The sequence below is a fragment of the Polistes fuscatus genome, unplaced genomic scaffold (assembly GCF_010416935.1).
Source record: "Polistes fuscatus isolate 324 unplaced genomic scaffold, CU_Pfus_HIC Scaffold25, whole genome shotgun sequence".
Lineage (NCBI taxonomy): Eukaryota > Metazoa > Arthropoda > Insecta > Hymenoptera > Vespidae > Polistes > Polistes fuscatus.
The window spans coordinates 30,000-45,320 of NW_025113102.1; the positions used below are offsets into that span (position 1 = coordinate 30,000).

Below are 15,321 nucleotides of genomic sequence, written 5' to 3' on the forward strand. Positions count from 1 at the left end.
ATCCCTAGCATCACTTCCATCACTTCCAAGAACCAGTACCAACCACCCACCCACCCACCCTATATACGTATACGTTGCTTCGCATTCGCACGAACGATAGGTTAAACGCCGTGACGTGCCTCTCCCCGTCGAAGAAGAACCCTTCCTCCCCCACTACCGTCAACCATCAACCACCACCACCACCATCATTGGCAACGCCATCACCGCTACTGCCCATCCACCCACCCACCTATCCACCCTCCGTACTCGTTTGTTCGCTTGCGCTTCTTTAGCTCCGGTAAGCGCAAGGATAAACGTTCCTACCGTGACGAGGGACGCGATACCCTTTCCTTATCGAAACTTCCAACCTGTTGTCGTTACAATATTCTTCTTTTATTCCGCTACAAACAATCGATAAAGATAAAAGGGAAAAAAAGGGAGATAAAGAAGGAAGGAATCCCTTTAAAAGTAAAATAAACGCAAAAATTATGTACGCGCGTAAGAAGTCGTATATAATACTTCTTTAACGTACCAAAACGAATGTAACTTTAAAAACATCAAAAAAATCTTCGTGGCGTCGATTTTCGCGTCGCTCGTAAAATTTTCTCAAACGCGCCAAAGGAAGTAGAACTTGTAAAAAATAGAGATCAAGAGTGAAATTGAATGAAAATAAGATCGAGGATTCGACCAATCCCTACACATCCCCACCACCCCGTTTGAAGGATTTTCATACTCGACGATGTTGTCGGTTGTTAAACTTACGTTCGAAGTGTTTGCCTGAATTCGATCTAAATCAATTTGACCTGTTCCTCCTGTTCCTCTTCCTCTTCCTCTTCCTCATCTTCCCCTTAGTCGTCATAGCAGACGATCCGATATATCGATCCCCATCGAATTCTACTTAACGAGACTAGGCAACTAGCTAGCTAGCTAGCTACGTCGAATCGGTATTTATCTTATGATAGAACGGAAATATTCTAGGATCGTTTTCTAGATGCGTTAGACTATTAACGTTTCGTATTCCTTAACATTCGATTTACCAGACACCAGTTAAAGTGACTGGTATTGCAATGGCAATTTCAAATTTAGTCTTATAAACTTTATATATTTGTAAATAAATATATTTTTTGCTATTGCTATTTTTATCTCACTCGGCACATTTTTTTAAAGACCAGTCATTTTGATTGGTTTTGATAGAAATAGCTGATAAATCTATTGTTAACGTCGAAACAATTTTTGATATAACGTATAGAGGGAGGGGGCGGTGGGCTAAATTGAAAATTCATAGTTCGTTCGTGCTATCGAAATGGTAAAAAAGAAATAAAACAAAAAACAATACAGGGATCGATCGCGTACATTTCGATTTCACATTTTCTCTTTTCCAATTGTTGTTGTCGTCGTTGTTGTGTTGTTATTTTTACGCGAGAGGAGAGTACTAGAATAAATGGAATTTTAATTGTCATCTAACTCCGAGTGTTTTATTATCGTGTTTTAGTTAGTTTTCTTTTTTTCTTTTCGTTTCGTTTTGTTCTTTATCCCAAATATCCCCACCCCCCAGGCCCCCGTCCTCATCCCATCGACCCTTGTTTTCTTTGGAGAAGAATTTCTCGTATTTTTAGCATCGATTTTTGAGTACGACGACGCTTTGACGTCAGCATATCTGAGCGCGGAACACGAGTTTCCTCCTCCTCCTCCTCCTCCATTGACATTTGAAAAACGAAATTCCACTCGGCTCCATCCTTAAAAGCTCGCGCATATTTTTCTTCTTCTTCTTCTTCTTCTGCCTCCTCCCTCCCTCAAACCTTGTTTTACATTGTATTAGTAAGCTCGTCTGTGCTTTTTTATCATCTTTATTCATGTGTCTCTTCTTATCTTTCATCTTTTCTTTTCCATTTTAATTTGTCCTTGTTCTCCTATCCTTCCTTCTTTCCGTTCACTTTGCTCAAAGTAACCATATATGGGAATATATAACATCGTTAGAATTGTCCACATCGTATCGGGAAATCTACCTTCGATGTTTTACATTCGTTCCCAACGACTGAAATCATTTTTTTACACACACACACACATACATGCATTTTTTTCGATCCGAAAAGAAAAGCAAATGAAAATGAATGGAAAAGAGAAAAAAAAAGAGGAAAAAAAAAGCTATATGAAAAGCAATTTCAAATATGGCGTCCTGGAATTCTTTTATCGTAGATGTACGGTTTAAAGTGCGTACCGTTCGTACAATTCAAATGCGAATATCGTGTTTGAAATGAAATAAAGGGAAGGGAAGGGAAAAAGGAGAACAAAGAAATTATATTTTTAATATGAATTTAATAAATATTTGATCCATTTTATCAATGTAATGTTTGTAATACATTTAATTCTGTTTTTATCTGTTTTATCTGATAGATACGCGTAAACAAAAATATATTGCATTTATGGAAAAATAGTAGATTGATTTCAGTCTGAAAAAAGTCGGAAAAAATAATTCAAAAAATCCATGAGTTTTTTCGCGTTAAGATTTCAAACATTTTATTTCATAATAATTATTGCACGCGTATCATACAAAGTAAATTATCATATTTGATAAAGGAAAATACAAAAAAAAACATAATTCATGAACGCAAAAATTATGCGAGACAATATGAGTTACGACGCGTAAAAAGGATTTTATTCGTTGTCAAATTTCAATTCCGCGTATTATCGCGTAAAGGCTGAGAATTTATACGCCATGTTTTAAAAAGGTACAATGAAATATTCTCATGGATTACTAGAAGTGTATATATAACGTATATAACATTCGCATACTTAAAATTGCATGCGAAAATATACACGCATATATATATGTATAAATATAGATATATGTATTTATATACATAAATATGGCGCATACATATTTTTAACTGGTCTCATTCGTTCGCATACTTAAGAATCTATCGTTGACATCTTAAAAGATAAATTCATCATAGCAACTGAGTATACTTTGTATACTCAGAGTCAAACATACTTATCTATTCATTTACACATGTTACGTATACGTGTATATACATATACAATGATAAGCCTTCTTAGTAAGCCCTGTTTAATTTGTTTTACACGCACACGCGAAAGTACATATACATTTATCGATATAAAATTATTTATAACTAAAATATATTATATTATTTTTATACTATCAGCATATATACGAGAATGAGTCGACAAGTTTTTTTGTTTTTCTACAAGTTTATAAATTTTTATAAAGAGAACGGAGCCTCCTTTGAAATCCATAAAAGAGATTAATAATAAAAGATAATATTTTACTGGGTAAATAGAAATGACTTTCTAAACGATACGTGCACTTTCATTCGTACATTTTAAATATATACCACAAAAGTTTTATACTTATGATAAATTTCTAAAATATTTATTCTCCGTGAAAAACATTAGGGAATTAACTGAAGCTAATATATTTCTAAGATTACCATTAACCAACATTATTTTCCCCTATTTAAAAATGTAGGATATTAACTGGTAGGGTAAACACTCTTACTATTTATGCTCGTTTGCCTGAATATTCTCCTAACAAAGGTGCAACGCCATTGTTTGGGAAGTAAACCTTACTAAGCTGCTTTTATTCTATTCCATAAATAACTATCAAATATGTATATATGAACAAAAGATGAAACTTTTAACTCTACGAACTAAATGACAATTTCGACTTTGAAAGTAACTTAAAAGCTTCTACATTAATATTTATTAAAACATAAGATTAATACTAAAAATAAATAAATAAAATAAAATAAATCGATAAAATAGAGACAAAAAATTTGGAAATAAGATGAATTTTCATTGGAATGATTGATGATCGATTATTGTCAGATTTGAATATACTTTGCTACACAACACACACACACACACACACACATACATACATGAATGGATAGGTACAGTTATATGCATAGAATTTCTATAAGGATATTTATTAAAGCTAGGGTTAACTAATATAACAACTTGGAGCTTTCAATAAAGACCGATGATCGTCCATTGTCGCGAGGACTGACACGGGCACGGTGAAGACGATTATTGTCCGCATGATTACGCTGTTCCATTTCCTTCCATCAATCTTTTTCACGTGTAGTGGTTTAGTAATGTGCCTCGTATAAAGCTGATTCATATTTCGCATCAGAAACGCGGCAGAGACTGCACAATGGGAAATTTAGAACGAACGCGAGCTTGGGTAATCAATGAGCAGTTGGAGGTGAGAAAGAGAGAAATAGAAGAACACTGCGTGCAAGTGAAATAGAGAATGAGACAGAATGAGACAGAATGAGAGAGAAATTCCGGTGAGAAAAGCTTAGCAGATATTTCGTGACAAGAGGCAAGCGCATGGCAATTCTCGATTCGTCTCATCAGCAAAGACTGAAGTTAAGTAAGCGTATAAGTATTATACGTGCATACATACTTCCATGCTTAAAATTAGCTATGTAAAAGCTAACGCAAAGCTAATACCGTTTGCATAACGTTAACACCTGTTTCTTTGTATTTCTTTTCAATATTCTTTCTTTCACCAATTAATTATCTTTTATCTACGAACAGAGGGAACTTCTCCATGTTGGTTTTTTCACGTTCTTAGTTCATTTTGATATTTTATTTCTTACGTTTTAAATATCTGATAGATAAATGTATGATCAATCCAGTTGTAGATAATGTTATGTATCTATAAATTGGAAATATTTATTTGATGATTTGTTTATTATTAACATTCATTTTATGAATCTTATTATTATTGGTTTGAAATTTGTATTATTAATTGTAAATTGTTTATCGTTTGAAGAAATCATTAAGTTTTATTTCTGTTATTGCAATAATATTATATTATATATATTGTGGATATATTATATTTATATTATATAAATGTAATCAATATTTATTTACGACATTGTATATGGGGTATAAAAAAGTAATCTCATTTTCTCATTGAATGATTTCTATTAACGCGTTGAACAAATCCAGTAAAAATAAGAGATATTTACCAGAATTCTTAACTGACTGTTACAAAATATGCTCGTTGAGTGCAAACGGATGATATTAATGTTATCGTTTAATTTATCGCACGTGCGTTTAATAAAATATATAAATTGCTTACTTCCTTCCGGGAATTTACCTTTTATTTGCACAAATGTACGAAGAAATAAACGTGATAGCATAATAAATATAAAAATAAATAATTTTCTCAATATAAATTTATTGATACAGTCATCTTCCTGTTCTTCTGGAAACGACATTTCTCGAAAGAAAAGAAAAGAAAAAAAGAAATTATAAAGAAAATGTGTAATCTAACAATAAGATAAGATAATAAATAACGTGACTCCAGTCGCGTGAACATCGACATGATAAACATTATTGAAATAACGAAGGATTTTGGTATTACTTATCTTATTATCGTAAAACCGACCAAGGAATCCATCAGTTGCGTCAATTACGTGGCGTGCCAAATGCATTACGTCCTGTCGGTCTTTATCTCATATGATTAACGACTTTTACTAGAAAGATATTTCCGTAACCAAGGAAAAAGAGGGTCAACGTGACGTATTTTTAAACTACATTATTATTTCTTCTTCTTCTTCTTCTTTTTATTTTTCTTTTCTCCGTTCTAATAAAACACAAATACGTATGAAAAAACGTCCGACGATGTATGATTCTTTGAACTTATAAAACATATTCCCCCGATTATTTTCTTTTTATTTCAAGAATAATCTTATTTTTCTCCTAACGATCATATCGATAAGATAAAAATAAACGCATGTTTCATCGGATCAAAATTCCCGCGTTTCCGTCGTTCGGCTCGACTCGGCTCGATTCGGTTACGATCGACTCAATTAGTTCTCGAATCAGTCGATAGTTGGCGCTTCGTTTGACGCAATGACAGACTTTTAAATTTACTTGGACGCTAGACTATAAAGGGAGAAGACATTCGTTTGACTTACGCGATTGACTTTTAATCAGTGTGCAATGTAGTGATGCTTTACGTCGATTATTTTTCTCTCTCTCTTTCTTTCTCTCTCTCTCTCTCTTTCTATAATTTCAATCATATTTATCGATCAAATTAATTAAATAAACATTCGTTTCGAGTGCTGGGAATTAATTCATCGGATTTGAACTGTCAAGAAGAAATTAAATTGTTCATTGTTCAAAGTGGTGTCTGTTCTCTTTGCCATTGTGTCTACCCCTTTTTCTCTATGCGCTAGACGCGCATCTTAATAGTCCTTTTACCATTAATTTCCTTTTTGTCCTTGATCAACAAAATGTAATTTTCTTTCTAACAATGTGAAAAGACAAAAATCATACCGATTAAACAAATGTCTGTTGTTGTTGTTGTTGGTGGTGCTCGTTAATCGAAAATGTAAATATATTATATTTGAGTGATCAAAAAGTATCTGAGATAAATATTATTGTGAAATATCCGAGACCCTTGTTTATATTTTGAATATGATGAAGGGACAAATACAAGCAGCACGAGAAAGGTTAGGTGGGTAAAGAAAATTCAATCCTTTTATTATTACGTGATTTTCCTTCGATGCTTCATTTATCCTATGAAACATTAGGTATATTTTTATTTATTTATGTATTCATTTCATTAGTATTAGTTTATATATATATGCGTACTCAATATATTTTCTGACTTATTTTTTCTTCTAAACCAGCCTCGCATTTGGAATGTAATTTTTCGTTTTCCATGTAGTATTACCTATCGATCATTTGTTTCACCAATTACAGGATACCATGTGTAATAAGAAATAATTAGTTATGAATAAATTCCTGATATGCTATCGTCCAAGCTTTGGTTTTTGTATAACGCAAACTTTGTCAATCTTAAACGCGCAGTCGGATAAATAATTTGATCAAATTGATTCTTTAGGAGGTTTCAGCAATAACAGTTACTATTCTAGTTCGTCAGACCATGTATCTGACATTCAACGTATCGTTCCAATCTCGCATTACGAATTGCAATTGGATGATCCTGCGGTTGCAACCGAAGTCGATAATAAAGTTAAAACTAAATTGCTCTCTATATGGAATAATGTTAAATATGGTACATGTATATATACATATATATATATAGAAGATTAACGATTGTATTTTATTGTATTTCTGCAATCGCGCTTTAGATTGTTATTTTATTCTTTTCTTCCTATCCTCATTTTTTTAGGATGGACTGTAAAAATAAAAACAAATTTTTCTAAAGAATCTCCGGTATGGTTGCTAGGACAAAGATATCCCAAACAATTGGAAGATACTTTAGAAAAAGCTTCGGAAGCTCTTTCTGGATTAGGAACTGGCAGCGAAGTTTCCCTGGCAATAGATGCTGCAACTTACGAAGAAGGAATAGAAGGATTTAAAAGAGATTTTGTTTCACGGCTATGGCTTACTTATAGAAGAGAATTTCCTAATTTAAGAGGTTCCACTTTCACTACCGATTGTGGCTGGGGTTGTATGTTACGAAGCGGTCAGATGATGATGGCGCAAGCATTAGTTTATCATTTTCTAGGCCGAGGTACTATAATTTTGTTCTTTTTTATTAATATAATTAGTTCAAAAAATAAAACAGTTCTCTATAGATTGGAGGTGGAATCCTGATGAAACTGTTGAAACGGATGAAGAGATGAAACATCGTATGATTGTAAAATGGTTCGGAGATCAACCCGGACCTTATTCTCCTCTTTCTATTCATAAACTTGTATCGCTCGGTGCGCAATCAGGAAAACAAATAGGGGATTGGTACGGGCCTGGATCAGTCGCGCATATTTTAAGCCAAGCAGTAAAATCTGCCGCTGAGATACACAGAGAGTTTAACAATTTGTGTGTTTACGTTGCTCAAGATTGCGCAGGTGATAACAGACTACATATATTTATGATTTTATTTTAATACTTATTTATATAATCAGTCGTTTTTATCTTATCTATATATTTCTAATAATATTTAAGTTTACTTGGACGATGTGAAAAAGTTATGCGAAGCATCAGATGGAAGCTGGAGATCTCTCGTATTACTAGTACCGTTAAGACTTGGTACAGATAAGTTAAATCCGATGTATATACCGTATTTGACTAAGCTGTTGGAATTAGAGTTTTGCATTGGTATCATTGGTGGACGTCCTAGACATTCGCTTTACTTCATTGGTTATCAGGAAGATAAGTTGATACATTTAGATCCTCATTATTGTCAAGAAAGTGTTGATATGTCGAAAGAAATGTTTTCCTTGTCAACATTCCATTGTACCTCGCCTAGAAAAATGCTACTTTCCAAAATGGATCCCAGCTGTTGCATCGGTTTTTACATATACGATAAAAACTCTTTTGACGAATTTATAACAAAGATCGAAACCGTGAGTGTTTAATAATGTTTCAAAGTAAAAAACAGAATTAATGAACCGATATCGAAATAAGAGTAGCTTTGAAAAGTTAACATTCGATAAGAGAATTTATTTATGTCTGATGAGAGCATTTGCTTTTCCTATTTTTATTACAGATATTTATGTCTCAAAGTCAGAAAGCGGATTATCCAATGTTTTTATTTTGCGAAGGAAGCGGAGAGGAGTTGCAAGAAAACATAGAGGTTGGTGAAAATCCATTGCCCTCGACATTGTTTGTACGACCTGGTGCATTCGAAGATCATTATGAGTTTGAGGAATTTGAACTCATATGTATAGGAAATAAAAGCGAATAGAAAAGGGATTGCGATGTACTTATAAATACTTGAAATGTATTAATCACACAAAGTACGTACTATATTTACTTACTTACATCATAATATTACTATTACTACTATTATTACTACTACTATTACTACTACTATAATTACTACTACTACGTTCGACAAATTTGTAATTCTTTATTAATTCGTCCAATATTTTTAAGTGAGAAATTCAACAATATTAGAGATTACTTCGAAACCTAACACGCATACCATTGTGTCGTTATTACGTAGTTAAATGTTATTCAAATTTAAAGGTAAAGTAATGCGCGCTAACTAAGAAAAAACATGGCGAATATTTTGAAGAAGATCTCTATCTCTCATGGTATGTACGTCTTACAATTGCAGACTGATGTCAATGCGTTGACTAAATTATATATTTAAGTATGTACAAAAAATGTGCAGAAAAGATAGAAGTTTAAACCAAACATCTATTTCTGTGACGGTTATTAAGATACTAATGCAATATGATCTTTAATAAGTATTCAAAGCGAAGGCACAATTTTTTTTACATTTTGTTATCTGATCTCGAGATCGTTGCTATTTGTTTTTTTTTTGTTCATATATGTACATATATTTATTTATTTATATTTTTTTTTTGGTTTCTCTCTCTCTCTCTCTCTCTCTTTCTCTTTCTCTTTCTTTCTCTCTCCTTCTCGCATAACAAGTAAGATTTACTTTTTTTTTTTTATATTATAATTGCGATCGTCGAAATTGTATTAAATATATAAGAGAACATTTATTTATTTATTTTTCTGTAGAATATATTTCTTCGATCTTGCATAGATTGCAAGTAAATTTAATAGATACGTTTTATCATTAATAGTAATTTGTATGCATACAAAGCGTTTCTCAATTACTTGAGTAAACTGTTCCTGTAAAATGTACATTATTTCTACAAAATGTATGCATGCAACGTAAAAAAACAAATACACAGATACATAACATGCATATGAATAAAAATTAATTATCTAGTTCACACAAGTAAATAAATACTTGTGTGTGTGTGTACATGTACGATATATATATATATATATATTTATATTATTATTTATATTAATTTATATTTTCTCGTTAAAATTCTTTCTCGTATAATCATTTATTATATTTCAAAAAATATTAAGAGCTATTTATTTTTATTTATTTATTTATTTATTTATTTGTTTGTTCTAATATTGTTAGGTAATATAATTAAAAAATATTAATGATAAAAACGTTGCAATAAAATTATTGTATGATTTATAAAGCAGTATTCAAAGTAAGTAAGTGTGTTTGTGTCAATGATTCGTATTCAAATTTGTAATTGAAAAATTATTCAAACATATTGAAAAAATATTTTGACAGATCTTTATTATTTATTTTCTATAATCTTGAATCGTCATACATTAATTGTATAATTGTATAATATAATTGAATAATAATTGAAATCAATGTATATTAAATAGTTTTAAGTATCCATACAAATTTTGCACGTATTATCATATTTCACTACACACAATTCGGTAAATTAGAATTTAAGTCAAATTATTAAGCCTCGCGTTATATGGGAAAAATGTATGGTAATCAAGAGAATATGTTGATTTTTTATAATGTTAAGATGATTATGATGATGATGATGGCTATGAAAGAGAAATAAATTAACAGTACGCGAGATTATTGCGAATATTGTGTGAATGGTATATATACATAATATATACTTATATACATATATATATATATATATATATATATTAATACTGTTGAGTATATATACTAAAGATTTGTTAAGAAGATTATAAATAAAACTGAACGAGGCATATAAACTTTGTTAACTAATTCTTTCAATGATACTCTTGTTTGTTGCGTTGATAATCTTAAATTGTTATGTAACTTAAAAAACATATCTTTTTTTTTTTTTATTCAAATCTCATCCGAGTACGATAAAGCATCAACGTTGAAACTTTATATCTGCGTTGGTGATTATAATTGTGGATTAAGTTAAACTAATTGGATAAAGAGAATTATTTTTCATGATTTATTTTATAATATAAATAATTTTAATATTAAATTTATATATATATATATATATCATGTAAAGAAAACAATTAATAATCATTGTTGCTAAGTTGCAGCAGCGTAAATAATGCAAAACCATGAAATATTATAATATTTATGTGTATCTTGAGGTATATTTATTTATATTATCAATTTATTTACAAGTAAAAATTACAACAATTAGTTTTGATGCAATTGACAATACTTAACTCTATTCATACTTGTTTGTTTAAAATCAAATTTGGCAATGTCATTAAGCGTGTCACGAGATCCTAATTTATCTCGTTTTTCAGTCTATGCTCGTAATCAAACGATTAATGATAAAAAAAGAAATAAACAAATTATCTACATATGTTATATATATATATACATCGATAAAATAATCAACGATATACAATATCGAAAATATTATTAATTCGTTGTATATGTATAATAATATGATACACGTACTACAAACATTGACAAATATTAACAAATGTGCGTATATATTTTGTATTGAATGTAAAAAATAAGTTTTCTCTAAACGTAACGGTAACTAAGCTATTGTCAGTCAATTAATTTCACTAAAAAGTTCACGGTTTTCATTGTTTTCGTGCGTGTTTTTGTTTGTTTTTTTTTTCTTTGGAATATTATAAAAATTGTTGAACACATTTCTTGATCGAAGGCCACATTTCATTGGTGGTGTTACCACGAAAATCTTTAAGTATTCCAAGCTTACGATAAAAATTGATTACCGGTTCGGTTTTCATAGAATAATCTTCTAATCGTTTATGAACGACCTCCAGTTTGTCGTCCTGTCTTTGGATAAGCTGTTCACCAGTCACATCATCTTTACCCTGTGCATAAGTATATTTATGTACACGCATATATTGATATTTGAAAAGATGTTAATAATAAATCACCTTGAGTATTATTTTCATTTTAAAACGTAACGCATATACTGCAAAGCAAAGCTTCATAATCGTTTGTTATATAAGAGAATGATAAGATGGCAAATAGCAGTGTTTTATTATGATCATTATTTATTATCTATTAATACTATTAACGCGATAACGAAATCCATATCTATTTTATATTCATTCATTTTTTTTTTATTTATTAAATTAAGGTAATTTTAATATTCAAATATATTATTTAATATTAATTAAAATTTATGATATATTAATATATCAACTAATAATCAAATTTTAAATTAATTATCAATTTATTACTTTTTTAATCGATTGTATAAATTATTATTTATATTAGTGTTGTTGTTGCTGTTGTTAATATAAATAGAATGATTTTATTTGTAGTTTAACTTACAGGTACTTTGGGATCGTTAAATCCTAAATTATAAACTCTCCCACTTGGCAAATGAATCCACCTATTTTTCACGCGATCTAAAATCACCGAAGTAGGTACATCCAAGTTCAGAACAAGATTCACCGGTTGAATTCTTTGTAACATTTCCGCCTGAGTCAATGTTCTCGGGAATCCTGTAAGCAGATCATCGTGCCAACTATTCGATCGAATTTATTTTTATCATAACAAGTAGTGTTAAATAACGATTAAGAAAAGTTTTAAGGTACAATATTTCAAATATTCAATTACACTTACCATCTAACAACCAATTACAATCACCTATGTTTTCGATTTCTTTCCCGATCAAGGATATCATCGTTTCGTCTGGCACGAAACTTCCACCATCCAAATATTTTTTTACTTCTTTACCTAATTCTGTTTAAAAAAAAAAAATTTTATAATAATTTTATAATATATCTGATGAAGTAGAGAATGTAAATATTTCAAATTATTTCGTAACGCACTAATAACAATTCAAATTTTCCCGCCTTATTCAAATGTTTTCTTCATTTCAATTCGATACATTATCAGAGATAATGTATTAGCAAAATATTTAATACGAATTATCAATACGACCTTTGCCATTAAACATTTTATTTTCGTCCCGAAAACATGCTCGTATATAACTACGAAGTATAAAAAACTTGATAATTAATATTGCGTTGAAATATTCACTCTCTCTCTCTTCCTCTTTCAATGATATTCGATTTTCTAAACACGAAGATGACGAATGTCAGAGAAATTTCGGAGGAAATCGTTGCGAGACATTTTAATTAACTATCATACGGTGACATGATTTCAGTTTGTCGAAATCAAATCACACATATATATAAACACCCTTCCCCCATTATTGATACTCATGTTCATGCACACCATGTCACACACACACACACACCTACAAATGTCTCGTAGTTACATTGAAAAGAGAAATTGACATGCTGTGCCATTGATTACTCTCTCGCAACTTTTAATAAACGAACTTGTTACGATGAAGGGTGCACGTACCCGTTTATAAGGATGACGACGAGTTAACGAACGAGTATATATAAATAACAAAGTGTTAAAAAAGAAAATAAAAGAAAAAAAGTAAAAAAAATCAGATAAAAAAACCTATACGAATCAAATATCAAAATTATAGAATAATCCTAATTATGGACAAATAAAAAAATTTATTGCACTCGCATACATCGTAACAATATGCGATTAATTATTATATAAATTTATATGCAAGAGTAGTGAATGGATTAAAAAATTCTGAGCTTTATGTAGAAACAATTCTTTTGTAATGAATTTATTAGTGTTGAAATTGATGGGTCGAAAAGTTTCGAGCCACAACAAAAAATTCAAAACAAATGGTTTCTATGAAAAGCTCGAAACTTTTCAATTCATCCACTTATTATGGGTTTTTCTTTTTGTTTTACTTCGTTAACAACCTGTACATATATAAAAAGATTGGTAATAGTATCAATAATCATATTACGTAAGAATGAATCATTAAAATATCTATACAAACGAACGGATAATAATTTACTTATATAGTTTCTTGATTTATAAAAACTAAAATCATTAATGAACAAAAATATAGGGTGAGGAGGGGGTGGTTGAGGGGGCGACTCATTAAAACATTTGAAATTTATTCGAGATATTTAAACTCGTCATTTACGATATCTCGCAATCGTTCATTGTATTTCGATATAATTCAAGGTTACACACCCATTGATTTTGGGCATCAGTTCAATTCATTCCTAAACGACGAATCTCAATGACGATTATAATTATAAAATAATAAAAATAATTAAATATATTATTTAAATTATTTCTCTATACGATTATAAAGATTTTCCTTTTGGTTATATGAATATTGTAATTGAAATAATATATTACGATCGCGATTTAAAAAAATTATATCCTTAGAAAAATTGTTTTTTAAAGAAAAAAAAAGAAACAATTAATTATAAGAAAATCAATTGAATTGAAATACGATTGAATCAATCGAACAAGTGATTTCAATGATTTCCAATCCTTTTTCCATTTTGATTGGTTAAAAAATAAAGGGGGATGAATTAAAATCGATAACGAGGATAACGTCCTCTAAGGGTAGTTTAATGCAACTCGGCAATTGAAAAACCGTTCTTCTTTTAATTTCGTTTAATTATAAAAACATTTTCCTCCTCCGTTTATAGATAAATTTGAAAATCCCCTTATAAATGTATAATTACTTAGGTAAATGAAAAAAAAAAAAGAACGTACCTGTACCGGTGCTCACGTGTAAACGTAATTTGTCACCACTGGAAATGTGCTTAACATTAAATTGTTCAACAATTCTGGAAGAAACGGTTCCTTTTCCAGAAGCCGGGGCACCAAGTATTACGGCCCTGAAGGCCGCAGCCTTGGATAAACACGTGGATAGCGCTACCATTAAAAATCTATCTGTCTGGTCAAATTTTTCCTCAACTTCGACGTCCTATTACCTTCTCTTCTTATTTCCTACTCACGTTGTTTTATAATAGAGAGCGTGCTTTTCTTACCGTTCGTTCAAATTCGTTAGGACTCGTGAAAATTCGGTATTTGTCGTAGTTAGACTAGGTTTTTCTAGTATTCTCGTTCGTTATCTGTCTCTTATCATCGTACTAGAATAACACTAATTTATATTTAGTAAGATTTATTTATTATTACATTTATATTTTTCATCTAATAATGAATAATACGAAAATTTTAAGTTCACGTTGTTAACTGCCTGGAATGCGAGATGTAACTGACGAGTGATGCAACAATAGTAGCATAACCATCACCGTATTATCAATGAATCTGAGCTTTTGAAGAACTTATTTTTGTATGATTGCTGTTGTACTTGTCATGGATAGATTGATGGTTTAATATTTCAATTATTTATACCGTAACCACCACCTCCAGTTATGTTTTAAATAGTTACATTGATTACATCGATTGTGATTTAATGTACGTAGTAGTAGTCTGGTTCTGGGTCAATAATAATCCCTACCGAAGGCTTATGTATATTCATTGCATATTAATACAGTAACCGATAACATAATATCACTTTTTTAATAACCGGTTATTTGTAGATGGTAGCCAATTAAGTACCGGGTAAACAATTATTCAACTTAGGGTTTATTATTATCTACATATTTATACTGCGGCGTAGTCATATAACAGGTTTTTAATAAAAAAGTAATTATTATGTATAATAAAATACAGTTAATCGATTGAATAATAATACTTCC

General features: G+C 30.4%; 2 protein-coding genes and 2 long non-coding RNA genes across 7 annotated transcripts; 2 read left to right on the forward strand and 2 right to left on the reverse strand.

Annotated features, from left to right (window-relative positions):
• Positions 1-297: 297 nt before the first annotated feature.
• LOC122518531 lies at positions 298-4,208 on the forward strand. Its single transcript, XR_006304098.1, has 2 exons — positions 298-923; positions 4,133-4,208. It is a non-coding gene; the product is annotated as an uncharacterized LOC122518531 (long non-coding RNA).
• Positions 4,209-6,360: 2,152 nt separating this feature from the next.
• LOC122518532 (cysteine protease ATG4D) lies at positions 6,361-9,279 on the forward strand. 4 transcript variants are annotated; one of them, XR_006304099.1, is made up of 7 exons: positions 6,361-6,475; positions 6,866-7,039; positions 7,157-7,501; positions 7,566-7,835; positions 7,933-8,333; positions 8,477-8,726; positions 8,959-9,279. XR_006304099.1 is itself a non-coding variant. In XM_043637512.1 (6 exons), exons 1-6 carry the CDS (start codon positions 6,436-6,438, stop codon positions 8,672-8,674), a joined length of 1,428 nt encoding a protein of 475 aa, XP_043493447.1. In that variant the 5' UTR covers positions 6,361-6,435; the 3' UTR covers positions 8,675-9,279. The 4 variants fall into 4 exon arrangements, 3 of the variants coding, with proteins under 3 accessions (XP_043493447.1, XP_043493448.1, XP_043493449.1); XM_043637512.1 differs by having other exon boundaries at positions 8,477-9,279; XM_043637513.1 differs by lacking the exon at positions 6,866-7,039 and having other exon boundaries at positions 8,477-9,279.
• On the reverse strand, positions 6,472-6,859 carry LOC122518533. The gene is made up of 2 exons (XR_006304100.1): positions 6,613-6,859; positions 6,472-6,537 (listed from the first exon to the last, which is right to left on the reverse strand). It is a non-coding gene; the product is annotated as an uncharacterized LOC122518533 (long non-coding RNA).
• Positions 9,280-10,849: 1,570 nt separating the features above from the next.
• LOC122518534 (GTP:AMP phosphotransferase AK3, mitochondrial) lies at positions 10,850-15,317 on the reverse strand. The gene is made up of 4 exons (XM_043637515.1): positions 14,330-15,317; positions 12,335-12,454; positions 12,041-12,213; positions 10,850-11,571 (listed from the first exon to the last, which is right to left on the reverse strand). Exons 1-4 carry the CDS (start codon positions 14,496-14,498, stop codon positions 11,365-11,367), a joined length of 669 nt encoding a protein of 222 aa, XP_043493450.1. The 5' UTR covers positions 14,499-15,317; the 3' UTR covers positions 10,850-11,364.
• Positions 15,318-15,321: the final 4 nt, after the last annotated feature.